This window comes from Parambassis ranga, chromosome 5 (assembly GCF_900634625.1).
Source record: "Parambassis ranga chromosome 5, fParRan2.1, whole genome shotgun sequence".
Lineage (NCBI taxonomy): Eukaryota > Metazoa > Chordata > Actinopteri > Ambassidae > Parambassis > Parambassis ranga.
Genome location: NC_041026.1, coordinates 29,428,558 through 29,456,267, shown reverse-complemented (window position 1 = coordinate 29,456,267; position 27,710 = coordinate 29,428,558). Strand labels below are relative to the sequence as shown.

Below are 27,710 nucleotides of genomic sequence, written 5' to 3'. Positions count from 1 at the left end.
TGCACACACTGTTTTTCAGCTGTGTCCTTCGTTCCGGTTATGAAACGTCACAGCATCTGCTGCTGTTATCTGTACCCCACGCGGCCTTGAGAATATAAATGTCTTATTATATATATATTAAAAATCTCAAAAAGGCCTAAAATATTTACACCAGCTGCTTCACAAATGTTTTAAGCTGTCGCATGTGTATAAGCGCAGCGTGTGCTCGGTGCTACTATGTTTTGCAGTAGAGGGTGAGTGGTGTGTGCCAGTTTATTCGCCTCCTCCTCCCGTCCGAAGGGGCGGGGTCCACATGATGGCACATCAACACTGTAGCAGCTAGCTGCAGATGTAACCCGGCCGCTTACACTTTCCTTACTTTCTGTGCACTCCGGCCGCTGCTAAACGACATTTTTACAACTTTCCGAAAGAGGTATTTACTCAAAGAGCATATGTATCTTTATGTTTGTGTTTTAATAAAAAAAAATATTTTTTAAAAATTATTACTCCGCGGCAGCGAAATCATCAGTCTCTGGCTGTGGTCACTCGGTTTGAGCCCCGTCGGCTCTGAGGGAGCATATGATTTAAAGACCGTGAGCTGGAGGAGGACTGTGTAGCTGTGTGTCTTACGACAAGTAAGTGACGTTACTTCGAAACATTAGCTTTTCGTTCACTTATTTATGGAAGTACGTGCAGAGGAATTCGCTTTATTGTGTGCTTTTTGTTTGAGTGTAAGAGCATATGGTACTAAGTGGTGCTGTCCTACTCGAGATATCACTCTACTATTCCTTTAGTATTGTGTGAATCGAAGTTTCTAGTAACCTACACTTCATTAATGTTGTTTGTTTTAGCTGTATTGCCTCATTATCATAATTCTAAAGTACAATATTCCTCTGGGTATTTATTATAAATCGCATAATAATGTGTTTGTTTATTAGTACCATTGAAGTGGGATAGTGATGTCAATGTAGTGACATTTCCAAGGTGCTTTGTGTTTTGGCACAGCTAGGCAGCAGCAGCTTTAACTACAGCACGCTACTTTTTTTTTCTTGCTTCATGTTTTTTTCTGCATCTTGCCGAATTGCATGCCAATGCTCATTTCAACCCCTAACACCTAACCACTTGGATAAATATTTCAATATAACTTGTAAATTAAAAATACAGCATCCTGCCCCCACATCTTGATTTACATTATGCATTACAAGCTGGAATGTGATTGGCTAAAGCTCTCCGTCTCTCTGTGGCAACAGCCTTCCCATCCACCCAGCAACTCCCTATTCCTCATGCTGTGGTGATTCTCTGCCTCCGAGGGCCTTTTCTGCAGCAGCATCCAGAGTGGTAACCATGGTAACCGCAGCCTGACCATGGGCTTGCTTTGCTACACTTACTACAGGCTTGACCTGAATTTTCTCGCCACATCGTAGGCTGGCACGTGTCACTTGGGCAAGTGACCTGCTTCTCATATTGTTTGATGGTTAAGCTGAGATCTGGGGTTTGAGGCGCCAATATGCCACTCATTCATGAATAAGTGAACCTGCAGAGGATTGGTTTTATATGGTTTTTAAGGTGTGCTCTTCAGGAGTGTGTTAATTGCGAGGTTGCATTTAGGAGGCTGTGATTTTTTTTATAGCTAATTAAAACAATCATTTATTTCTGCTCCATTTTGCATTTTTAATGGAAATCTGTGTAAATACACAGCACATAAGCATCACTAGCCGATAACTGCATTGTTTTCTGGAGAATATATATTTTGACCTTTATTTTCATGTCAGACAGTGAATATGCTGCACATTTTGGTTGCCATGCTACATTGTACCAATAATATTCCACAATGTCATCACTATCCATCCTCACCTGTGAAAATATAAATGATAATTTAGTCTTTTTACATTGTGGCTGTTGTGTGTAATTCATTTCTTAAGGGATAAATGAACAGATGTTGTGGATTTAGACGCTGCACAAAATGAAAGTGTTCATGGAGCCATCCCTGTGCAGCCCACGGCTCAGCTGTAGGCTCCCAGAGGTGTCAGCTTGTTGTTGGAGCCAGACTGTGTAGGAGTGCCTATTTCTGTCCTTTCTCCAAGGAACCTTTCTTTCTCTTTCTCTCTCTCCTTCTCTTTCTTAATCTCTGTGCTACTTGGTGCAGCATAGCACAAGTCAGCTCTGTGGTTCTCTGCCTGTCTGTCTATCATTGTGATCCACTCCTCTTATAGCCTCCAGACTTAAAAGTGCTTCAAGAAATCAGAGTAGCAGCTACAAGGGATAGCGATTGATTGGCTTTAAGTGTGGCAATTACAGTAACCAAAGCTTTGTGCATACTTAGTTGCCAAAAAGTGAATCAAGTTGCAGCCTCTCAAAATATGAAGATTAAGTTAACACAGCTAAAAAGACTGAGTTTATTCATTTATTATAACTAATGGTCAATATTTAGAAAAATGATTGACAGAAATTGTTTGTGTCTGTGACTTGCTTTGGAGCCAGACTTAAGTGACCTCTCAATGCACTTATGCACTTGCTTCATATCTTAACCCTGGAGGCTGATACCTGCTATAAAACTGTATAGTTAAGCCTATTTTAGGTAGGATACAATCGCAGCACAAGTGCAATGCAGCACAAGTGCAATGCAGCACACCAGTCAGGGAGCTCATCATTGACTGTATGTACTTATGGTGTCCCAGTGGGGCGGTTTTAAGCCTACGTGGGAGGCTTAGACTGCTGTCATGTTGACAGCGGTGTAGTCCACTTAAATGTCAAGTACAGGCCAGAAGTCGATAACTGCTGCTTAAAGTAACCCTGCCCATAATTATTCTAATTTTTTTTTTACTTACTTACTTACTACGTACTACTTACTACTACTTAACATAAGTTTAATAATAATAATTCACCCCACATACAATTGTAATTAAAAGGGACCATATTGATAGAGAGCAAACTGTCTGTCATCCAAAACACTAGAATAAATTATCAGTCCCCAAAAATAAGTTGCAAATGCGAGGATCTAAAAACTACTAGTCTGTCAACAGATGCATGTAAAATTTGTATAGTTCTGTCACTACTGCATGATGTAAAACTGTTCTGTAGACTGTTGTGTACTTCACTGAAATAAGTATTGAGCATAAAATAGTAAAATCAGAGGGGAGTGCAGGCTGCAGATGTCTGCTGTGACCTTAGAAAAGGCAGTGTTGCTGAAGCTGATTTTATTTATTTCCTCTGTATCTTTCAAGGCATCTTTTAAAAGCGCTCCATTGTCTGTGTGTTTTTGGGGCCAAGAAGGTCTGGCTGCCCTGAAACCATGTGAGTCACACGCAAACAATGCGATTCTCTGTCTTCTCTCCACTGCTTTGCTTCTTCTCAGAAATTAGACTGGAATCAATAAGGCATTTAAAACCAGTGACCCACATTTGCCTCTCTCACATGACGGTGGGGTGTCAGTTGTATTCAGCCATTCATGTTAAGAGAGATGCCTTAGTTCTTGCCATGTTGAACGCTGATTGATGTCACTCTCCACAGCCTGAGTGGATTTTGATGTCTGCAGACTATTTTAACGTAGCTGTGTTTTGTCTTGTAGATTTGATGGACCAGCAGAGGGCGCTGCATTCTGGTTGTCTGGTCTCAGGGGTCCGTACACCTCCCGTACGCCGCAACAGCAAGCTGGCCAGCCTGGGACGCATCTTCAAGCCCTGGAAATGGAGGAAAAAGAAAAATGAGAAGTTGAAGCCTTCAGGAAGTGAGTGTGACGTCAGCACAATTTCAATGAAATCTGTTGACCTGTTTCATATATCTCTGCATGTTTAGCGATGGAGAAGAAGGCAGCTGTACGGCAGAAGAAAGACGACCTCAACAGGAGGAACCCCGGGGAGACGGAGACAGGTGCAAGATCACAAATGAACACACACACACACATTCCCACACATATAACTCCAGGCTTATCACAGTTCAGTTGTTCAGCCACATGATGCCCAACTGCTACACAGACTCATTCCTGATCTGTCTGTATGCGGTATGCAGAGTCAGATCTGGCTTGTGGGGGAAACAATGAAGATCCACAGACCCCGACTCATTCTGACAGCAAGGATAAAGATGAGGAGCCTGTGGCACCCCTGGCCAACACAAATGAAGACCTAGGCAGTGATTTGGAGGCCTCAACAGGTAAGGTGTATTCAGAGGATGTACACAAAGCACACCATTCATGTTTGTTTAAGATGAAGGGCTAAAAGGTTTAGGCACTTACAAGAACACCTGACAGAAATGAGCAGGAAATCAAATTACAGCACTTGTTCTAAGAAGAGAAAGAATTTTAACTTTTTATATTCAGCACAATAGAACCTTAAATGCGAAAGCAGATAGCATCACTCAATACCATTCCTGATAATGTAATTAAATAATACTAAAAAATTAAGAAAGTAGTGCTTACATGGCTCTAGCTTCTACATATCTCTGAGTGTCCACATGGTGGTGACAGAGACTTCAGAAACAAACCTAATCTTTTTGTCTTACCATTGTGTATACTTCATTTCAGTGCAAGATCTGACTGAAGATTCAAAGACAGCGGGAGAGCCCAGTCAGAGTGAGGATGGAGAAGATGAAAGCACCTCACTTAGCGACTCAAGTGAGGAGCGGACAATGGGAAAAGTGGAGGCCGTCGAGGGTAAGCAGGAAGTAACGGAGGCCAAATCTCAGAGACGAGCCAGTACCCCTCCTCCACCTAACCTGCCTGTCAAACTGCTCACCAGACTGGGCAGCTTAGATGGTAAGTTTACCTGGATAAACCCGTGTCACACAGGGATGTAATATTTGCCACAGGATCTCACTTTGACAATATCCCTCCATAGCTGCTCCCCCAGTGCCAGTAAAGAAGTCTCCAGCCACCTTACCCAGAAACTTCACACTTCCTAAGGACCCTCATGGCTCCCTTTTGAGAGGCAGGATCTCCACACCCACAGGTTCCCCCCACCTCGGTTCACTGCACCCACAGCTGCCCCCAAGCTGCATCATTGAGGAACTGCACCGTGCCCTGGCCACCAAGCACAGACAGGACAGGTCAGGCTTTTAAAACACGTTCTTTATTTGTAGGATTTCTATTTTATTGGTAGTATTTGATACTAAAAGAAATGTTTTAAATATTTTTTTAAAGAACTTTTTTGTAAAAAAAAAAAAACAACAAAAAAACAAAAATTGCAATTTGTATATCCTGTTACAATGTTAAAATACCTCAAAATATATAATGAAAACAAAAACACTAACAGTTCAAAAGCCAGATATACCTAGTAGAAGTTATATAAGCAAAAAACTAACAGAAATATTTCACAGTTTTGGTTGAATAAAACAACTGCAGTGACTATTTATTTATCAGAATTACTGATTGAATAAATGTTCAGTCCAAGTATTTTTACCATGTAATTTTTTACATCATCTAAGAGAGTATATTATGTGGCTTTTCTAAATATACATTGGAGATGTGAAAAAGCTATTTTTAGTCATGATTATTTGTGGACAGTCACCTCAGAGAAGAATAAATGTCCTCTAACTCTCTGTGGCTGCAGTCTCATGGTCACAGGACACAGACTGTTGCTTGCATTGACTTCTGATGTTTTACAAGAAATCACGGCTGAATTATTGAAAGCATTTGTGCTGCAAAAACGTTTATCAAAGAAAAGTACCCACGCTTTGTTAAAAGCAGACACGATCTACACTGTTTGGCCTTCAGTTACTGCTGTTTGTGAGAAATCGATTCTTCTGCAGTCAGCAAACATTTTTTTTGAAGCTTTTTAACCACTTTGCAAATCTCAGTCTCCACACAAGTGCTAAAGTTGGTATTGACATACTTTTGTTTTGATCTCAGTTTCCAGACGAAGGAGGCACGCTCATCTCCGAAACGCAGACTGGATGGGCGCCTGTCTCGCACGTCCAGCACAGAAAGGGAGCCGCCCAGGGAGTCAGAGAGCAAGAAGGAGTCCGATGAGAACAAGGAGAACTGGCGTCTGGATGAATACTTGAGTGACCAAGACAGCTGGAACGAGTCTGTGATCTCTGGTAGGACTGCTGACAGCGGACATGTAGTATAATATATTCTTTACCATTATCCGCCCCTTATTGTACAAAGCCAACAAAATCTGGGCACCCTGTCAGTGGATAATGAAACAGCATAATCTCTGCTGATGTTTGTTTACAGTCAAAACATGACAAGGAGATTTACAGCAATGACGAATAGTAGACTTGCTGGTGTTAAGTTTCAGCCGCCCGTCACAACATCTGCTGTGGTGGCCTAATTCTCAGGCATTCATGTGGGTCATTGGTGCACACATAGCCGTCTGCCATTAACATGTCTGTGACTCTGGAAGGGAAATATGCTAAAAGGGTGAACTGTGGTGTACATGACAGATAAGCACACCACTAGTACGAGAGTGACATGACATTTCTGTCGGCTGCAGAAATGCTGATGTGAGTGACAGAAACAGAATTAAAAAAAAATATTTTCATTATGAATGAATTTTACTCATGTATTGATTTGTTTATTTTTTACACTTACTGATGTATAATAATTAAGCTAAAACATATATATAGAAAAGAATATAAAGAAGTGGCCCCATATTCTGCCATTTTAGCCTTTCTGTTCCCATTGCAGGGTATGATCAGGCTCATGGGGAGCACTGCAGCACATCATAACAGGGCAAAATTACAAATTATTTTAACCAGTTCTGCCTTGTGGGGTTATTCTCTCCTAAAAAGGAGATGTTGCCAGGAAGTCTATTACCCACCTGCAAGTTTCTGCAGTGTCCTGTTTGCGGCAGGACCGAAGCAATGGGAAACAAAATAAAATAAAATTCTGTGGTTGGCTGAGTTCAGTTGTAGCTTTTTGAGCATCAAGCTTACCTAAGGCTTATCATGAAGCACGGTGGGGACACCATCCACTGTGCTTTGTAGATGTGTCTCTGCAGCCAGCCAGGAACAAAAATATCATATGGGGAACAAATGCTGTAAAATGAAAGAAATCCTGGATTATGACTTGCTGCTGTCTGCTAGTGAGGCACAAGTTTAAGTGGAGATTTACAGCATTTTTTACCAGGCCAGCTCCAAATATGATGCCAAAGCTGTACAAGAATGTATCAAAACAATTAATACAGTGGAACAGCCAGAGTCCTGATCTAATCTGATCCAGGTTCTATGGCTGGAGTGGTCTCTGCTTATTTTGTCATAAAGGTAATGAGTAATATATTTTAATTTTTGTCCACTGTAATTTAAAATTACAAACCATATACATCTATATATAAATAACAAAAGGTGTCAAAGAGGATGAATGCTTTTACATAAATATTATAGTAGGCACAATGGTATTTCATTAATAGTGTTGTTTGGTCTGCCTGCTCTTAAGAGAAAGCACAAAAGCACACTGCGTGGCGATTAGCATCAGTTCAGCAGGTTTAGCTGGAAAAAATGCGTGGCAGCTCCAAAAACTACCATGTCATTGCTGACCTCAATTTGTGCTCAACAACAACAGGAACCCTCCCACGCAGAATGAGGAAGGAGCTGCTGGCTGTGAAGCTTCGGAACAGGCCCAGCAAACAGGAGCTGGAGGACCGCAACATCTTCCCTGTCCGCAGCGACCAGGAGCGGCAGGAAATCCGCCAGCAGATCGAGATGAAGCTGGCCAAGTGAGTCGCTTTCTGTGGACCCTGATCAGCAACCCCCACCCCATCAGATTCCCACCCCTCCCATCATCCTCTACTTCATGTATGTCTGTTTCATTGTTGCTTTACCCTAAACAAGCCATAATTACTTTTTAAAAATTTATTTCTATAGCAAAAACAACAGGTCATTCTATCACAGCCAAGTAGCAGCTGCTGTTATGCCAGCTGAGATTTAATCCCTCAAATTAGTCCTGGGATAGCCCCTGGAACCCAGCTAGACACATCTGTTAAATTTCTAAAGGTTGGATGCCTGCCTCTCCCCAGCTACACAGTGGCAAGAAAAAGTATGTGAACCCTTTCGAATTACACATTTTTCTGCATTAATTTGTCATAAAATGATCTTCTAAATCACAAAAATCAGACAAACACAATGTGCTTTACCCAATACCCCACAATTATCATATTTCATATTGTCTTTTTTGAATACATCCATTACACATTCAGAGTACTGCATAAAAAAGTAAGTGAATCCTTGGATGTAATTTAACAGATGAAACCTACTTTGGCAGCAATAACCTCAACCAAGGACTGGAATGTTGGACTACTCTTCCTTACAAAACTGCTTCAGCTCAGCCATATTCTCAGGATGTCTGGTGTGAAGACCTCTCTATTAAATTCAGGTCTGGGCTCTGACTGGGTCACTTTTATAGGCAGGTTTTGTGTTGTTGGTTTTAAAGCCACTCTGTTGTAGATTTATTTCAATGTTTAGGGTCGTTGTCCTGCTGCATCACCCATCTTCTACCAAGCTTCAGCTGGTGAACCGCCAGCCTGACATTAGCCTGTCAGATTGTCCGTTAGTGTTGTCTTTGGTGTGAACTTGGCCGGGTGTCCTCTTCTAGGGGAGAGTAGCCACAGTACAAAACCGTCACCATTTGTAGATAATTTGTTTGACCATTATAGACTGGTGAACACTTAAGTTTTTGAGATGATTTTGTAAGCCCTTCGAGTCTGATGCAGCTCAACAATTCTTGATCCTAGGTCTTCAGAAGCAGATACTTCCTGTAAATAACAAACTTAAAAGGTTTGAGTGTTTTTTTTATAGGTCAAAGTAGCACCTGGCTCATATCATTGATTGGACTCCTGCCTAACTCCTGACTCCAGTTAGCCTTTTTGGAGTCATTAGCTTAAGGGTAGAGTTATTTTTTCCAACAGCACTGTGATTTTTTTTTAATGAATGTGTTCAATGAGAACATGAAACATTATAACCGTGTGTATGGTATTAGGTAAAACACATTCTGTTAGTCTGTTCTTGTGACTTAGATGAAGATCGGATTACATTTTATAACCAGTTAATGCAGAAAACTAGGTACCTCCCAAGGGTTCACATAGTTGTTCTTGCCACTGTACCTTGATATTCTGTCCATGAAAATCATAAATCGGACTCAGGACAAGGTGCTGTCCTTGCACTGTCATGTCTGCTGTTTTTTCACATTACTAAGATTTACTGTGGGCCACAGAAAACTGTGTTAAACTGCTTCTGGATCACTCACACCTAACCACGGTTTCTGTACAGTGTGTTACTATGCTATAAACTGTGTCTAAATAGTTAACAAATTCCACAAACTAAATCCTCTGCAATCCATCTCAGTGGTCAAAAAAGTAATCCCTTATTTATAAAGCTGCTGGTGTTTTGTTCAGACGTCTGCTGAGAGTTGCCTATTTGAAAAAGCGTATTTGTTTGGGCAGTACAAGACATCACACTAAGCATGCAGAGTGTGTTGTTTAGTAATAGGAAATATAAGAGTTCATATGTTTACTTTGATATAAGAACTAAATGTTTCTTCCTCCCAATCGATGTGGTGTTTCTGGGTCATATGGTCTCATTTTTGGAGTGTGGAACAAGATTTTCTGAAAAGCGGAGGCGGATCGCAGCACAGAACATAATCGTATTTGTAGTGTTATGTAAAAAGCAATAGGCTGTTGTTATGGTGACTTAATAGGATTACAGTAACAATCAAATTAGGTTCATTTTTAAGTGAATAGTATGGAGACAGGCTGTGCTGGTGGGCTTATGTAATGCGTAGGGTCTGTGGAGTAAGGTTCACATCTCTGGAAACAAACTCCAAACACCTTGTTTATTGTTTGGGAATATAAAAGCTTTCAACCATCCAATCAGGCAGAGCTGAGGTTAGATGTGTCCACAGGTGTGGGTGCTGGAAAGTAAGCAGCAGCTCTGTTTGAGTTTTTGGAATTGCAGAGCTGTCAAAAATGCGTTTTGTAGCAGTTTGCACGTTTCCCTCTGTGGGAACACATTTTCTGTTAATAGAGACAGCTGTGATAATAGTGTGTTAACAGCAAGGGTTTCACACCCCCATGGAGTGCTAAAGGCTGGCGAATACTTGAAAATTAACTCAGGGTTAATAGGGCAAAGCCTCTAGTGTTTAAACTTACGTTTCACTTCATTTGGTTTAACATGCGTTTTTAGTGGAAAAATACAACTGTAATGTCACCCATTGGTTTGTTACTTGGGCAACAGAGGCCCCTTCCACTTCGTCAATCTTTATCACAGTAGCTCACAACTGAGCTAGACCAAGTTCTCAAAACCCAAGACATCAAACATCCAGCATAACACAATACACAGAAATCTCTGTGGACAGATAAAAATATTGACAGTGGTAACAGGATCTCATTGTTGAATCCTTTCTTGAGGAAGGAAGAGACAAGGATACTATGATTTACTATGTAGGAATCCTCTGCCACTGTGAGCATAAAAATACCAGTAGGTAGAAGAAAGGAAAGGAAATCCATTACAGTGAAGAAGAGGACACAGATTCTGAGTCCACACCAATAACTGACACAGACACAAACTGCCATCAAATGGCAATATGTCTAAGATGCTTAGACACATAGTTGTCAGACATTGTGTCAGGGGGTGATTTCCAAGAGTTTAAATTGAGGCAACTGGACTCAAGGATTGTTTTTTGAAGATGTTTCGCCACTCCCCCAAGAGTCGCCACCCTCCCTTGATTCCAGTTGCCTCTATTCACGGTAAACTCTTGGAAATGACTATGACCTGGATGAATGAGAGCATCCACAGATATGTCAGGGGGTGGTTAAAATGGCGGACACAAGCACAGGACAGCAGACAGCTTAGGTTCTAAACATCCTTCAGATATACCAGGCCACGATGGATGTTAAGTCATCAGTGAAGCTGAGCTCCTATGTTCAGTGTCGCTCTGTGCGCAGGACATGTGCAGAGTGAAATGATAGTGTCTGTAAATTATTATAACATGACAAAAACAATTGTCTAAATATTTCTCAACAGGTTTTGTGCTGATATCACTAGATGGTATATTTTTGGGAAATCAAGAGCTAATATTGCGTAGATGCACGTGATTCAAAATGGTGTCAGAGCCGACAGAGTCCAGTGTGTGATTAATTTCAGTGCAAAATAATTAGGTCAAAACGATGTAATGATAAGCAAATAAAATACTAGTCTTTGTTAACCTTTCCTGCCTCAACCTCCCGACCATAGTCAGGAAGCACAGAGGTGCAATATACAGCTCCAGGGGCGAGCTTCATTGCTCTTGGTTAGCTGTGGTTACCCCCACCCCGATTAGTCAATTTTTAGTCAATTTGAAGTCTTCAGCCGACCAAGACTTTCTTGGTCATGAATGTATACAGCATAAAGTGGGTTAAGAGATAGTGTTATAGCTTCTTTGAGCACATCGTTTTGATTTTTATTATATTAAGCACCTGGTGCCAAATATGTTTCTTAAAGGTGGAGTCTAAAAACAGCTAAGTACAGAGTAACATCATTTCCAGACAGTCTAACAGTTATTACATAATTTTTGCAGCATAAAGGTCACAGTGGGAGTCGATAAACTCTTAGGAGATCGGGCCCCTGTGTGTTGTGGTTTCATTACATACCACCCCCACACAGGTCAAAGCAGCTAATTAGAGAGATGAAGAGTGAGAAAGAGAGTTGGTTTCTGGTGCGGTTTCTATCTGACCACATCAAGAGGGAAACAGGACAGCGAGTGTTTGATTAGCCTAATTAATTTACTGCAAAGCCTTTTGCTCCCTGCTTAATAACCTTACTGTGAAAGATGAGTAAGACTGGGTGACATTCAGGATAAATAAAACTGCCTGTGAGCTTCTTTGATCCTGGCATCATGCTTCCCCATGTGCCTCTTTTCCCTACGCCCTCACCCGAGGCATTTCACAGCTGCGTGTCAATCTGGTCACTATTTGTGCATCTAACAAATGCAACGTTGTTATAAACCAACGCTGTTTTGATCACGCCTTGTTCCATGTGAGCTTCTTCATGAGCACATGGACACATTTCAGCAAGTAATTGCAGAATAGCAAAAGACATCATGAACTTTGCTGCCCAACCTGCCAGACGTTGGAAGCAGACTGGCCTGCAGGGGGCACTGCAGTTAGAGACAGCCTCACCCTAAACATTACTTATGTAAAGTACACTCCTGATAAGTATTGCATGATAGCAATTGATCAATAAAGTGTCATTAGGTGACTGTAGCAGGACAGTGCACAACGTTGTGTAAGGATGGAGGTCAGAGGTTTGTACAAGAGCTTCTGGTGCATGGCAAACTGCCCTTCAGTCGATAGTGACATGATTTATTTAGATAGACTGTGTTGACTAGATTCACAGCATGTTAACCTTAGAGTGAAAGTGGATGCATGTACTTCTTTAGACATTTGAGGATCAACACAATGAAACAAAAGTGGAGATTAACTTTTTACTCTTGTTTCCATCTATGCATATACAGTATATATGCACAAGAAAATTGGTTATTTTTACCAAGTTGCTTTTCATCTGCTGAGCTTGATTGTGCCTGTGACATAAAAGAAAATAATAATAACAATAAATCTGAAAATAATAATAACAATAAATCTGCAAAAAGCACACCCTAAGTCATAGGCGTCGCTACCATTATATCAGAGGGGGACGTGTCCCCCCACATTTTAAAAAGGCCCGTTTGGACCCCCCCACATTTAGTGAGTAGGAAACTCCACCTAACGCTGTTTCGATTGCTCGTGAAAAACTCCGTTCCAGTTGGTTCATAAGAGAATAACCTCACCGCTGAAATCCACTCCATGTTTTCCTGGTTACCACAGCGCTGCAATACTGTTACTATAGTAACGGACCTAACAAAGCCGTTGAGTGCTGCTCGAAGCTGGAGGAGGTGACGTCAGTGTCATCCCACAAAGTCCAGCTCATGCTGAAGCCTGACTGTTTGTCACATGGCCCCAGGTGACGTTAGGTTGATGTTAAATCAACTTAGAAAAGTTGGGAGGAAGCTGCTGTTTACTGTCAGTTACAGTAGACGGTTTTATTTGTCTGATGACATGTTGTTGGCTTTTCTGCTCCCTCCCCAAACACAATGGACATGAGGAGATTCCTAACAAAGACACAGAGAGTTAGAGTTGTTTTCAGCATTAACCCATATTGTAATAAGGCCAGATTAGCTCCTGTTAGCCTGCTAGCTTCAGCCTCGCCTAGCCAGTGCACACAGCCACCTGCTCCTATTGTTATCAGCAAGAATAAAATACATGTGATGGACCGTCAGGACACAGTGGAGCATTATATGAACAGGGAAACACTGATGTAGCAGATGATTATAATCATTATATAACACATCCACAAGGTTTGTTGTGAATTGAGCAGTTTTATAAGCAAATAAAAATAAAGACATGCATCTTTTTGTAAGTTAGTATTTTTAGTGTTTCAGTATTATCTGCATTAAGCAGTTTGGTTCATTTTTCTATGGGATTTGCCAGTTTTTTGTCTCTGTAAATGAGAGAAGGCCTCAGATATGGAGGCTGTTAGTGTAGTAGCACCAGTATGTTTGACAAAACTGTTGTTTCACTTGGAATTAGTTTCTGTTTGTCACCGAGTTTTTGTTGAATCTGTCTCTGAAATAGTCATTAAGTGTTTACTTCTGTAGGTAAAATAGTTTAACAACCTGTTAAAATCCACAGGAAATCGCAACTACTTCATATTATTAATATACTGATGTACTTTTTTTCACCACCCACCCACAGAAGGTGTCCCCCCCACATTTTTAATGCTTCCTACGCCACTGCCCTAAGTACATAACCTTAACAGAATGGAAGAACAACACAAGAGTAAACTAAAGTAAAAATATTTAAGCAGGAAGTATAAATGTGATAATTACATACACAGCTGTCACATAAATATTACTTCAAATTGACATAATATTAACATAAAATTACCTTAGACTCGTACAGAATTTTACCAAAAAGGGCTTGTAATGTTAAAAAACAAAAGCAAAACTCCATCCTCATTGGACAAACCATTCTGCAACAAAACAGTTTAAGGGTTTAGTAAGCTTTCATAACAAACATCATCTGAGGTCAGCTGCTTAGAAATCTTTTCTTCGAACAAGGATGGCAATTATTTATCCCAACTAAAAATAGATCAAATTAAATAAGTTCTCAGATGGCTGCATGAGATCAGATCAGACGCCGCGTCTGGTTCGGCTCTCACAGGTGCTGCCTCGCTCAGCTGACTGACTGCAGGACTGGCTGGTAAACATGAACTGAGTCAGGACAGTGGACAGCTGAGGCATGCCATTGTTTGGGGTGACGGCACCATGTGTTTGTCTGCCAGCGTCTCGGTCCTGCTGACCACATGGTCTGCTAGAGGTCATGATGAGTCCCTTACACAGCAGCAACACAAAGCTGAAGGGACCCATTGACATGTCACTCTCTAAACATCCATCCTGTTCTGGTGATTGTGTAAACACTGAATGAATCATACTGAATGTGTCGTATTGAATGAGTCGTGCTAAATCGAACAGAGCTGTGTTTGTGGAGGTGGTAAGCACTGTGTGTTCTGTCTGAGGCCCTTGTGGCAGTGTTTGAGTGCTGTGAAGGGCCTTGGGCGGCGCAGCTGTTTGTGCAACATCAGGAACAGAACAGCCTTCACCTCAGTCAGAGAACAATAAGCTGTTCTCACCTGTGCAGACATGTAGAGCTGAGGCTCTGTGTACATTTATAAAAATGAATCAAAATCATATACAGCATATGTTCATTGTGTTATAGATAATAATATACATAATACACATCATGGGAATGGTAAACACTTGGTTTGCAGAGTTGTGTGCCAATGCGGTTTAGCTATGACAGAGAGAAAAATATGTTTATACCAGGGGAGCCACAATAAAGAATTTGTAGGGCTGATATACTAATACTAGAGTTAAGGTATCTACCTTTTTTAGTAGACTCTTGTTTTATTGGCATAATTGCAAATGCCAATAATATTGCTGCCCTGTGTACATCCTTGTCCACCTTAGGGGGTGCACTGTCCGTTCAAGTGTCTTCAGAGTAGACACAGAAGGAGCAGAGACAAAGGGTTTTGAGGGATAGGCATTGGTAATGCTGTGCTCAAGATGTTTTGCAAAATTTTTATGTGGTTGCTCTGTCTTTCAATGTAGGTTGGACTGGTCCGCAGGCCACATTGAAAGAGCATGGGGGTCAATCCTGGCCCCTATTTTGTTCAGGTCCGCCATATACCACACTTGATGATATGGGTGATATTTCTTAGCAAAACTAACTAAATTGAGGCCATAGTTAACTTCTTCTTAGACATTTGATTCATAAGAACTGATGATTTTTAGCAAGGAGCCATACATTTGCTACAGCACCTACCACTGTGTGTTGGAAAAAAATGAATGAAAACAAATGGGTGATCAAAAAAATAGTTAACTTTTACATTTTCTTGCTTATGTAGGCATGTAGTGTAGCAATATAAATTGTCCTAAGATAAACCCAATTGTTGACCTTTTCTTTGACCTAAAGTACAGTTATTGATATCTATATATCATTATAATTTGCAGGAGTTTCTCTATAGAGACAAAATTGCTATGTGTCTCAATCAGTAAAACACAGAGAAAGACTGACAACTGTGCAGATTAAGGAGCTACTATATGCATTTAAATGGCAATGGTTAATTCTAGGATGCCTTTTAAAATCATCCTTTATGGTACATTCATTTTTGTGCTGTGCTCTTTTCATTTTTGTTGTTATGCAACAGAACCAGATGAGCAGATTGTGTGTTGCATTGATTTAGATTACTTAAATGTGGCACTCTGCAGCAGAATGCAGAGCAGCAGACTGGCCCAGCATAGCAAAGGGAAACCCTCTGTTTCTAAATTTAGCTCTTGCTGGCAAAATACTGCAGCAGCACCCATAATCAATGGCCTGTCTACGTCATAGCGCAGCTTCCTTTCCCTCTGCCCTGGTCCCCGCTGATGGAGAGATTGCATTCTCTCCCTCCCACCCTCTGTTTCACTCTGATTGAACTGTGCACAATCCCCCTCCCCCAGTGGCTCTTCTAGAAAGATGGTAACAGTATACCGCATTGATCTACATCGTTATCTCTGTCCTGTCCCCTTAGATGGGGACATCATTATATAAATATAAAGACCTACTGCTGAGATTTTGCTGCAGATACTCTGTGAAGGTGGGAGAAAGCAGTGTTTTATGCATTGGATGACTTAGTAAAAATCCCTGAAGCACAGAGGCTCTGAATTCCCAGCTGCTGTTTTTGGCATTGGATTTTTCTTCCAGTCTTTGTTACCTCTGACTTGTCATGTGATGGCCATGTGGCTGACCATGCAGGGAAGCTGTAAGGGGACAGAGATGAGAGGCACTGGCACCCACGTAGAAGATATGTCTGTGTATTATATTGATAACAAAAGACGTATTAATTAAAGAAACAAAAATGATGTCAATCTTGTCCGTGTATGATTCGATCATTCAATATTCAATTCAGAATAAAAAACTAAAATTCAAAATAGTATGCAGTCATCAAGCTGTATATAATATTTAAATGACATAACAAGGATTATGAAAATCATTTTCAGGAATGCATCAATACAACTATTTTTTTTATATTCCTACCATCTACCATGCCCTCATAGCTAATCCGATTTGCAGCAAGCTAATTTTGCACAACCAACCAACTTTAGCTACTAACTCACAACTAACAAGGTCTGCTTCTATTAAATTTCTGTAATCTGAAATAGTGACAAGATCTATGCTAAGGGAAGAGAAAAGCAGAGGAAGGACAGCTCTCACTAATGATGACAGGAACCCACTCAGTATTTGTCTCGATCTGCTGAGCCACAGAGGAACCAATAATTGGATATTTGTGGCACATAGAGAAACTTCTGCTGACACCACAGCTCTCTGTAAGAAGCAGCTAACCCCAGCTGCTGTCCAAGACTGCTATAAATAACTCTGAAATTCATTGGTCACACTGCAGCTGACTGCAAGACAGCAATATTAGCACTGAGGAATCCCAAAGTTCAGACTTGTAGTAGAGCTCATTACCAGTGTAAATACTGTTAAATGACCAATACTAATGTGGTATTGATCATTTAACTAACACAAAAGGACTTCCCTGTCTAATATTGCCATGTACTACAGCACAATAGCAGTTTCCAGGTAACCAAGGCTGTCATGATGAGGACTGGCTGTTCTTCCTTGTGGCAGAAAATATTTTGACTTTCATAATCCCTTTCACCCGAGATGAAATTTTAATGCATGCTCTGCTTTAGTTTCCTCTTCTCTCTTTTTTTCCCCGCCTCTCCTGGGGGGGGATAAAAAAAAAAAACACTCGGCTACGCAAGTGATCGCTTTTACAAAAGTCAGACATGTCTGAGTACTCAGCTTTTGACAGCAGTGAAAAGCCCAGTCATGTCTGATACAGCAAAGAAGTCATGTGAAAGTGAAAGGATGCTCAACAATGCCAGCATTTTAAAGACCAGCAGCCCCAGCTAAAAGTGAAGAGCGGCTTCTTACTTTGACCTAATACCACCTACAGACAAATATTTTTTTTTTTCATAGAGTTGCTCTTTTCCTATTAGTGTTCTTTCGACCTGCAAAACCTTTGCTGTTTCGTTTACTGGAGCATATTTTCTGCTGAAGAGTATAGAAGTTGTCCTTTGTCATACCAAAAAGAAAAGCTATTCTAACCAAGTTACTCGTTTTTTATTTCACATTATTTCATCTAAATATATAAAATTTTATAAATATTTGTTTATTTATCTCCAGCCTGTTCAAGCCGTATGCTAATGCTATTAGCTATGCTAACTGTTGCCTAATAGAGACGTTGAATGGATCACAAAACAGTTTTATCACATCTACCGGTTGGTTGTAGAAAAGTGACTTAGTAAATGTTAGCAAATGCTACTTGTGTTAATTGTGTCTGTATGTTGTTAGGAAAAATGAGTCCATGCCTCAAAGGTTTTGATTTGATTTTGATTTCAAAGTTTACTTTATCTAAGCCCAGGTTTTTCATAAACAACTTTTATACACACACAAAAAATGTTTTTAAATAAATGTTAAAATAGTTCACCTGCAACACACAGTGCCTGAAGGTTGCTCCTTCATTGCCTGTATGTGAGTCAGAACTGTTTGTTTTTTGTAATCATTTAGATGTTTCATCATTTGTGTGTGTGAATTTTTTGTAACATCAATAGTTCATCCTTTCTTCCTTAGAAACATTTGTATAATTTTATAAAACAAAGAGCAGTGGTTTAGCACTGCTAAATTTAAAACCGGCTGACCCACCCTCCTTCACTCTTTGCTCTGGGTGAGGAACACGTCCGCAGTCAGCTGAGGGTCACAATAATGAAGTCAGTGTGTATTTTTTTGACTGTGTGGTTTCACATGAGGGACATTTCTGTCAGGATGCCTCTCCGCTTTCTATTTATGCCTTTGTAGTGAGCAGCATCACAGCCGGGCATTGATCCAGTCACAGGACTGGCACACACTGTAAAGCAGTTGGAGAGACGTAAGCACTGGATGACACAGCCTGCACATATATGGCGTTAAGCGAAATCCTCAAATTACATGTTGTCACAACCACAGAACCATCCCTGTCACACAAGCAGCAATTAACATTATACAATAGTTTTTTTTCTTAGGCTCTAGCTCTGAGCACCCTCTAATTGAAATGCCAAAAGTCTCAAAGCCTCTGTGCCCACTCTGTACACTGGTTGTTTTTCTCCTGTTTCTAGCCCCATGCCAAATTAAGGTTAGATCACCAGTGATCAGAGGCATGACCTGTGACGTGTGGATAATTCTGTTTGCTTCTCACCCACTGCTGCTATATCCGTCTATAAATAGGAAGATACAGTATGCTTGTTCCTTCAGCATTCTTCTCAGCATTGATTCCAGCCTTTCTGAGTGATTAGAATGCAAACAAAATAGATTTTTAATTAAGTTACACTATGTTCCTTTAAGAAACCAATCTTCACTCAGTGTTTTAGGACAGTATTATCTATGCTAATGCATTACATGTGGTGTAAGGATTGGTTTGGTCTGGATTAAAACATAGCAGATATTTTATACAATGATACTGGTTACTAACATTCCCTAAGGGCCACCAGCATGTGGATATTTTGCCTTTTAGTGAAATATCTCCACGACAACTTGATTGGTTGCTGTCACATGTTATGATTAATTTTGTTTTTTGTTGTTTGCAGTTAATTTCTGCTTTTCGTCTTTTTATTAGTTAAGACTATTATGGCGTTTGACACTTATGTGTCAACACATTGGTGTAGACCAATAGCCATGACAACAACTCACACGTGAGGTTGTGTTTTATACAAATACAAGGCAGTGGTTCCCTCAGCGCTTTATAGTAGGGATGTCCCGATCCGATCACGTGATCGGAAATCGGGCCCGATTACGTGATTTCAGACTCGATCGGAATCGGATGTTACCTCCCGATCAGGACTCGGAGGCTCTCAAAGTTAACGCCTTCTGTGCAGGGTGGCTCTGTTTCCTGTAGTGTAGACAACAATAAATCAATCAATTGCATAAAGTTTTTCGGCCACGATAAATTACATTTGCATGCTGGTTTGTTTTCCTCTCTTTCTCTCTCTCTCTCTCCCTCTCGCTGCCAAAGAGACTGGATGACAAAAGGCGTCACTCCGGTGCGTCGTAGCGTATAAAGGCCGTCGGACTTTATATGTCCCGCGGCTTCTGTCTTAAAATGTGTCAAATCAACAGGTAGTTCTTATTTTTTAACTCATTGTGTAACGTTTACGGGATGTTCTGAGCAGACCACGGTCAGCTCGCTGTCTGCGTCGCCACGGTGCGTCACAGCGCTGCAGGGCTTGGACGTTACAGCAACACAGAGAGCTGTGAAGCTGCTCAACACCGTTTCAACACTTTGCCACAATTCACCACGACACTAAACATGCTCATGTATAGAACCTGCTCTCAGAGAGAGTCCGCGTTGTACGAGTGAAGTTCTCTGCCTTCTCACTGGCGGCACCTGCTGCAGCGCCGCCCATTCTAGTTCTCTTGCCCAGTCCCCTTGTGCCATCTCTGCTGTCAGTTTCTATGTGTTTCTGTCTAAATGGTGGCATTTGTAAAATTCACTGCAGCTGTCTGCAGTACGCGTGCGCACACAAGCACATGTGCGTACAGGTGAGCCCACTCCCAGCAGCAGGTAGAGAGTGCGTGCTGTTCGGCTCTGTTGCTCATGGCGTGCTAGTTGGTTTGACTTAACTCCATTGACTATGCTCAGATAAGCCATGGTAATAGGCCTACCACTACTCATAATAATAATATCAACATTAATATCATTAATAATAACAATAATAATAATAATGATAATGTTGATGATTGGGGGCCTTTCCAGTGTTAAATGTTCTTTAGAAATTAAAGTTTATTAATCTTTGAAAGGGTGTACTTGCATTATATGTCGTATATGTAGTTGAACATGGTCTCAAAATGACAATATTATCGATTATCGCAATAATTTCTCTTGGCAATTAATCACCCAGCAAAATCTGATATCATGACAGGCCTAGGTATGACAGCTGCTTTTGGTGTGAGGTCTCGATGAGCTGCTGCGTGTCTGAAATCCTATTTACCGCCTTTATAGATAATCTTGAAAGTATCGGATCGGGACTCGGTATCGGCAGATACTCATCAAATGACTCGGACTCGGACTCAAAGGCAAAAAAAACCTGATCGGGTCATCCCTACTTTATAGTTAGGGCGGTCCCCCTTGACAACAAACGCCCCTCACCTTGATAACATCCCCTGGAAAAAAAACCTGCCACATCTACGTATGCATAGATGGAATAAAGGCCACATCGCGATGAGGCTGAATAGCAGCATCTGTTGGGGTTACACATATTTCAACTGTCAAAGGCGAAAAATGACACATCCCTCTTTGTGGACGAGCACAAGTCACAAAAACCACAAATAGTTTCATTAATGTTGTACCATTAAACATTAAGATGATACAGTTTTCTCTGCCTGTAGAACGGCAGACATTGTATTCATTATAAAAGGTTTGTGTGCAGCCACACACAGTGTTGATTGTACAGTAACCTGTTGTGTTTGAAGTGGGGCTGTGCTATTTGAAGCCGCCTCCCACACACTGCATTCCCAGCAGGTAGCCCTAGACCCAGACATGATCCCACTGTTTGATCTATGGAGCTGTGGTAAAGGGCAAAGCCTTGGAGACAAACAGAATTGATTTGCAGTTTCATGTCTGAGTCTTTGAATGTGTTCCAGTCATTGGTCATCAATAGCACTATGAAGCCTTGGAAAAGGTTTTGAAAGGGTTTTTTGGGGATAATCGGCATTTGGATTCTTGAAGAAGAACTTAGTTTATAATAGGACTCCCTGAGAATAAAAGTACACCTGTGTTGTTGTTGTCTTATTGTTGCAAAGGTGCATGGTTGCAGAGACTCCCTGAATATCTTTTATATTATTGTAGAAACATTGGAAACATTCATGTCCTGAACCCAACCAAGTTACATAAATGGTGAGCTTCTGGTAGGCTACCATTAAAGAAGATTCCCTTAATTATTCTTGGCAACAACCCCCCCATCTACCTCCCATCTCCCAGGCCATCCTGAGCTCACTCAGACTCCACTTCCGACCGTAGAGCTGCTGTCCTCGGGCCCTGTCAGTGAGGGGATGGAGCGAGGGATTAGGACACACCTCAGTGGGCAGTAGCAGGCCGCCGCCTGGCCCTTGGCGCCTGACTCATCCCATTCTTCTCCACTATTTTATGGGCTGACATTCCCATCAGTCCCTGCTCTTACAGGCAGCTCATTGCTTTGACATGCTGGTGAGTTCTCCAACAAACGAAGAACTTTTACCTCCAACCAAACGAGTGGGTGAGTACTTGTGAAGCCTACAGGAGGCGGTGACTAAAGGCCTATTAGGATTGTTTGGCAAAACAGAATTAGGCTGACTCACCCTTGCATTTATTGTATTGGATTATGTTATTGCCTTTATTCCATAGCACCTACACATGCAAAACACATCTGATGCAGCTTTGTTTTTAATGCATTTGATTGACTGAACTAGCCAAATGCTATTGACCTGAAATGTGCTCGGCTGCAGACCTCACATCCCTCTATAACGCTGCTCCATTTAGCACATTCACTTCCCTCGGTTTCCAGTACTGTCACTTCTGTGCTCCTGTTTTGTAAGCCCTCAGTGGTCCCAGTCACAGCTGAAGCCATCACAGGATAGGAGACTTATTTTAGACCGACTCTCTAGGTGCCATTCACCCCGTCATTATGTTCACAGCTGTGCACTGATTGTAGCTGCTTATAAAGGCCTTTCTTTCATTTCCTTTGGTGTAAACTGCTCGTGTAAATGGAATACAGTTACAAATAAGCTTATTACGTATGTCAGCAAAATTGTCTTCTCTACGTCAGAGAAGTATAGCAACATGTTAGAGCTTACCTGACACTGAATTTTTGGGGAGAGATACTGACAAACTGTGGTTGTTTAGCTACCTGACTGCACATAAACAGGTGTGATTAGCATGATATACCAGTTAGCAACTGTCAATAGTATCTGTAGATTCACCTAACTTCTTTAATAATGTAAGAAAAATGCTCACTATCTAATGATCTGTGGCTGATGATTTTCAGTCGCTGCTAAAATGGCACATTAAGCCGAGTCCTCTTGTCTAAATCTAACCAGACTTGTGTGGACAGTGTAAGAGATAATCTTGACAATTTAAGATGAGGCCAGTATGCCCTGCTGTGAACCCTGATATAAGAAACTGTCCGTCCACCTCAGTAATGTGAAAGATGCGGGTTGTCCTGCTCTGTGAGAGACACTGTGTTCCCATTAAAAACACTGTCTATCTTCTCTGTCAGTTCCTCAAGCACCTGAGCTGGTCAGGACAGCATCTGATCTTATTATCTGCAATCACAGTCCGCTGTGCAGTGTCCCTACTGCTGCAGTCAGTGTGAATACACTGTGATCCAACCATGTTCCTACTATTACTTTTATTTTTCTTGTATAGCAAGTCGTTAAGGGTTGTCTTTATTTAACCACTATGTATTCAGGGAACAATATTTCTGTGCACTCAGCAAAAATGTGCATCACATTAGTGCATCTAAACCTGGTTATATGTGGGCAGGCTGCTCTGGAGGGGTACCTTTTTCCTCTGTGGGTACCTAGATTCTGTTCTGTCCTACAATGCAGCAGTTGAAAAAAATCTCATTCAGTCATAAGGCTGGCTGGTTGGGGAATGGAACTTAGCCTTATGATATGAAAGAGACAGATTTAACTAGCTTGGTATGGCAAAAGGCACATGAATAACATTGAAAGTTTGCAATTTTTGTGCGTTATTATTGTTCATCTTCAGCATTTGGCATGTCATTTCCTACCACTTTAGTTTCCACTGATTTGCACTGATGCCATTGCAGCAGCAGAATAGCACAGTTTTCTTTTTAAAATGTCTTTAGTGAACATGTGTGTTTCAAGACAATGATCTTTACGTCACCTTTTGCACTATAACTTTAACCACCAATGTAAACAAGCACTTACTACATTTTTCATCATATGTCATTATTATCCATTATGCCTCACCCCCTCTATTAATTTGTGTGTAAGTTTTGCTTTTGGAATCCCATGCAGGCTTGACAGCTGTGTGGCAAATATAGAGGCAGTGAGTGTTTTGAGGGGGTGAGAAGGCGTCGGGGTGGGGGGTGTGGTTTGATCATGTGAGGAATCCCAACGTTCAGGTGATGATGCAGAATGCTGAGGAGTAAAGACTCACTGGTTCAGTCAGTCCACCCTAAAGCTGCAAGGAATTAACACATGAATACCGATGATATGAATGGCCCAGAACTGTACGTGTCCCTGTGTATCCACATGACTCTTTACCACCACCTTACATAACAGGTTATAGATTCTGTATGTGTTGGAAAGAATTGTCAGGCCATCAATAAATCAGATAATGAGCCAGTGCATTGTTTAACATTCTACATACATTTTTTTAATTGTCGCAGATAATGAGGTTTTGATGATGATTTTTTGCATATCAGAAATTGCTTCATTTTTTCCTCTTTTGTGATATATGGGCTAAAGCAATATCATCTGATAAAGTGCTGATGTTTTTAAACCTTCTGCACTCCTTACACTATGCATTTGTGTTCATAGGATTAATAGCAGATGGACAAATGCCTCTTTAAATGTATCCATCCTCCCCAAACCTGTTTCACTCAGCCTCTCCCATTGCAGCTGCAGCAGATTTATGTGTGCGTGTGTGTGCGCGCGCTGGGAATCTCCTCCTTAGTCCCACCCCCTTCAGTTTGCGCGTGTAGTCTTAAAAAAAAGAAAGGAGGAGGCTCCTGCATGAGTGGGTCCAGTCATCGCGCAGCTCGGAGCGCACCACATCCTTGCAGGGACTTTAAACTTCCAGCCTCACCGCTCTTCAGCGACGCTGCGCTCTCAGGGAAAGCCTGCCTGTGCTGCCTTTTTTCTCTTTCTGATCCGGCTCTGACGCGTGCTTTAAAACGCGCAGCCTGACTGTTTTTTGTTCCTGATGTGGAGCCTTAAAAAATGTTCTAATACCAAAAGCAGCCGCTTTTTGGACTCGAGGTGGGACGCTGTGTTTGGGTTGTGGATGTGCAGATCTTGGCGATCTGCGCGCCGGCTCTAGCACCGCAAGTGCTAGTAGTTGTAGTGAGGACTGAAAAGACTTTCTGTCAACGGGGAGCCGTGAAGCAGCGTGGGAGGAAAAAGATGGTCCAGAACGTAATTCTAGTGTTTTTCCGCAGGAGACTGAGTCAGCGGCCGGCAGTGGAGGAGCTGGAGAGCCGGAACATCTTGAAGCGTAAGTGGTCTGATGGACTTTTATATACTTATAAAATAATAATGTAAGACACATTGTACATTGTATTCATATCATTTTTATGGTATTTATAGCAGGATATTTGTTCTGGGAATTTCAAAATAAGAGTTTGTTTTTATGTTTTCATTTATTTGTTGTGTTTTTCCACTTTTTTGTTAATAGGTTTACATAAAACTTAATAATACACATTTAAATAATGAATTGACATATTTTAATTACATCTAAATAAATGTTTGAGCCATTTTCCAAACACAAATATATACCAATATTTTAGTTTTATTGCATTAGGCTTGAGTTCAATGACTACTGGAGACATTGGTCCATTTTGAGTATAATTCTATACACAGAATTGGTTTAACAAATGTAAATTTAAAAAAAAACAAAAAACTTTTAAACATCATCCTGCACACATTCATTTTTTTGTGCTGTATAAAGTTCCGGCACTGGTTTTACCAAGGCTTGCAGACTCAGCACAGTCCTGTGCTGAAGCTGTCAGCAACAATCACAACAATCTGTGACAACAATCTGTGACATTCGAAAGCACAGAACAATTATAAAACAGCCATGTGGGAGTCCCACATTTTGTACGATCTGAGAGTCCAGGTTCACTTAGGCCACCTGTGAGCACCGAACAGCTGTCTGTATCGCTGCATCTCTCTCTCTGCACAGGAGCATGTGTTAAAGCTCCACACAGAAAGACTTCTTGTTAAATCTGCAAATATTTAGAGTCACATGTTCCTGTTGCACGCAGACACTGACAGGTGCCAGACCAGTTTTAAGCTGTCAAACTAGTTCAGCAAATACATTTGGGATGAAAAGAGAGAGATTAAAACCAAATGAAGTGACATCCAGGGATCTTTCCACCGTATAAAGATAAATCCTATTAGTGCTCTAATCTAGCCGCTGTCTAACACACATCCAGACTCCTGTCCAGGAGACAGTCTTACTTTGAAGTATTGATTACAAAGAGTATCAAACCAGTTAGTTGTGTCAATCATGTGAGTAAGTGCTTTGATCATGCTGATTTCTGCTGCGGTCCTAATATTTGTGTTTTTCTGTGTCAACAGAGAGAAATGACCAGACAGAGCAGGAGGAGAGGAGGGAAATCAAACAGCGGCTCAACAGAAAGGTAAGCAACTGAATTTTTGTGTAATTTCCTAAAAAGTGTCTTCAGTTTAATCCTGTGTTTGTGGGGCAATGCACGTGAACTAACAATCAGCCAAAACAGCACCTTAATACCAAGAGTGCTGATGCTTTTTTTTAATATTTCCATCATCACTTTGTTTAAATGCATTGATAAGCTGATGAGAGACGTCATCTTTACCTTTCAGCTGAACCAGCGGCCGACAGTAGATGAGCTGCGGGACAGGAAGATCCTTATTCGTTTCAGCGACTATGTGGAAGTGGCCAAAGCTCAGGACTATGACAGGAGAGCTGACAAACCCTGGACCAGACTGTCAGCTGCTGACAAGGTAGCTGAAAACATTGTACACTTTTAATTTTAAAGAGTCTTATTGCATTCTTTACATGCTAAAAATGTAAATCCAGACTTTCAGTCCCTCAAAACAGACCTTAGAAACAGGCAGATCTGAAGCACTGCCACTAGCTCCCATTGTTTAAAAAGGATTTTGGTCACATCAAAGTTTTTAATCTCTCACTGCTAATTATTATTATTATTTTATACTGCTGACATCATTCTGGCTTTCCAGTATCATCCAAATGAGGATGAAATGGGCATTAGGTAGCATCCTGTGTGGGTCACCTTGTTTATATAGCCCATTGAAGCTTACATAATCTGGATCTACACAACAGATGTTGCTCCTTTTCCGTCACTTATATGTGCTTCTTCACCTGAGCACTGGCACACCTGAGCTCACCCTCTGTGTTGCTTTTCTTCCACAGGCAGCAATACGGAAGGAGCTGAACGAGTTCAAAAGCAACGAGATGGAAGTGCATTCTTCGAGCAAACATCTGACAAGGTCAGCATTGGTGTGCTTTATTAGCTTTTTGTCTCTCTTTGTTTTTAAGAGTAAGGGTCAGTGTGACTTTGTGCAAAGGTGTATTATCTAACAGTAAGTGCACATCCTGCAGGGGCTTAAATTTAGCTGCACGCAGACCCTTTGAGATTAAAAAGTTGCACCCTTTTGCACCTCCTCGCTACTATAATAGATGTCCACACATATCTAGCTTATGTCTGCTAAGCCAAAAAAAAGAATTAGCCCAGTTTGCACTTATGCAAGGCCCCCATTTTTGAGGAGCACTGTCTGTTGAGCTAATAATAGAAGTCCTGATTGATGAAACCCTTCTATGAGAATATTTAGCCCATGCTCACACTTCCCCCCTCTTTTGCAGGTTCCACCGGCCTTAGCAAGGTTTCTTCTGTGAAGAGTTGCTTATATCTGGTTCTGTCAGTGAAGACCTCGCACAGAGTCTTCCAGCTCCCCGGCTCACAGTTAGTGAGTGTCCTGATATTTGGGTCCAGAAAACCTTGGAGGCTATGTCTCTAGAAATGGACTTGCAGGTAGAAGGAGACGCATGCAGCAAGATCCACGTCTGCTCAGAGGACCATCTACTAAACCCTCACATGGAACAGATTGGGACAGAGACTTCTTTTGTAAACAGACTCTTTTGAAAACCTCCTTTTCGATGCTGCAGTGGGGGGAGCGTGCATGTGACCGAGTCAACCAGTCCCACTCCAGTATCAGTAGTCACATCCCCGAGCTGTTATCTGAGTCTCACCGATTCGGTTGATGAATAATTTCATATCGACAATGTAAATGTTCTTGAACAGAAACCTTGTCTGTGTACAAGACAAACATCCCTTTGTAAGCACTATTTATTGTCTGCACAATACAGGTTTTCAATTTGTAACAAACTTTGTCATGTGTACAGCGTGTTTTTCAATTCAAACT

At 41.2% G+C, this 27,710-nt stretch overlaps 1 protein-coding gene across 4 annotated transcripts; it reads left to right on the top strand.

Annotated features, from left to right (window-relative positions):
• The first annotated feature begins 334 nt into the window (after positions 1 to 334).
• On the top strand, positions 335 to 27,629 carry phactr3b (phosphatase and actin regulator 3b). Of its 4 annotated transcripts, XM_028406298.1 has the most exons (14): positions 335 to 412; positions 497 to 614; positions 3,548 to 3,706; positions 3,775 to 3,849; positions 3,988 to 4,128; positions 4,499 to 4,729; positions 4,812 to 5,019; positions 5,822 to 6,012; positions 7,478 to 7,631; positions 24,725 to 24,780; positions 25,866 to 25,927; positions 26,130 to 26,270; positions 26,701 to 26,777; positions 27,151 to 27,629. In XM_028406298.1, the coding sequence occupies exons 3-14, from the start codon at positions 3,553 to 3,555 to the stop codon at positions 27,164 to 27,166; spliced, it is 1,506 nt and encodes a 501-aa protein (XP_028262099.1). In that variant the 5' UTR covers positions 335 to 412; positions 497 to 614; positions 3,548 to 3,552; the 3' UTR covers positions 27,167 to 27,629. The 4 variants fall into 4 exon arrangements, with proteins under 4 accessions (XP_028262099.1, XP_028262100.1, XP_028262098.1 ...); XM_028406299.1 differs by lacking the exon at positions 497 to 614 and having other exon boundaries at positions 357 to 412; XM_028406297.1 differs by lacking the exon at positions 335 to 412 and having other exon boundaries at positions 418 to 614.
• The last annotated feature ends 81 nt before the right edge of the window (positions 27,630 to 27,710 follow it).

What these genes read in the sequence shown, in the direction of transcription:
- phactr3b (XM_028406296.1), top strand. Translation starts at nt 3,505, where the DNA reads ATGTCTGCAGACTATTTTAACGTAGCTGTGTTTTGTCTTGTAGATTTG. An exon ending in ACCAAGCACAGACAGGACAG is followed by an intron (nt 5,020 to 5,821) that starts GTCAGGCTTTTA and finishes TTTTGATCTCAG; the next exon opens with TTTCCAGACGAAGGAGGCAC. An exon ending in AACAGCGGCTCAACAGAAAG is followed by an intron (nt 25,928 to 26,129) that starts GTAAGCAACTGA and finishes TTTACCTTTCAG; the next exon opens with CTGAACCAGCGGCCGACAGT.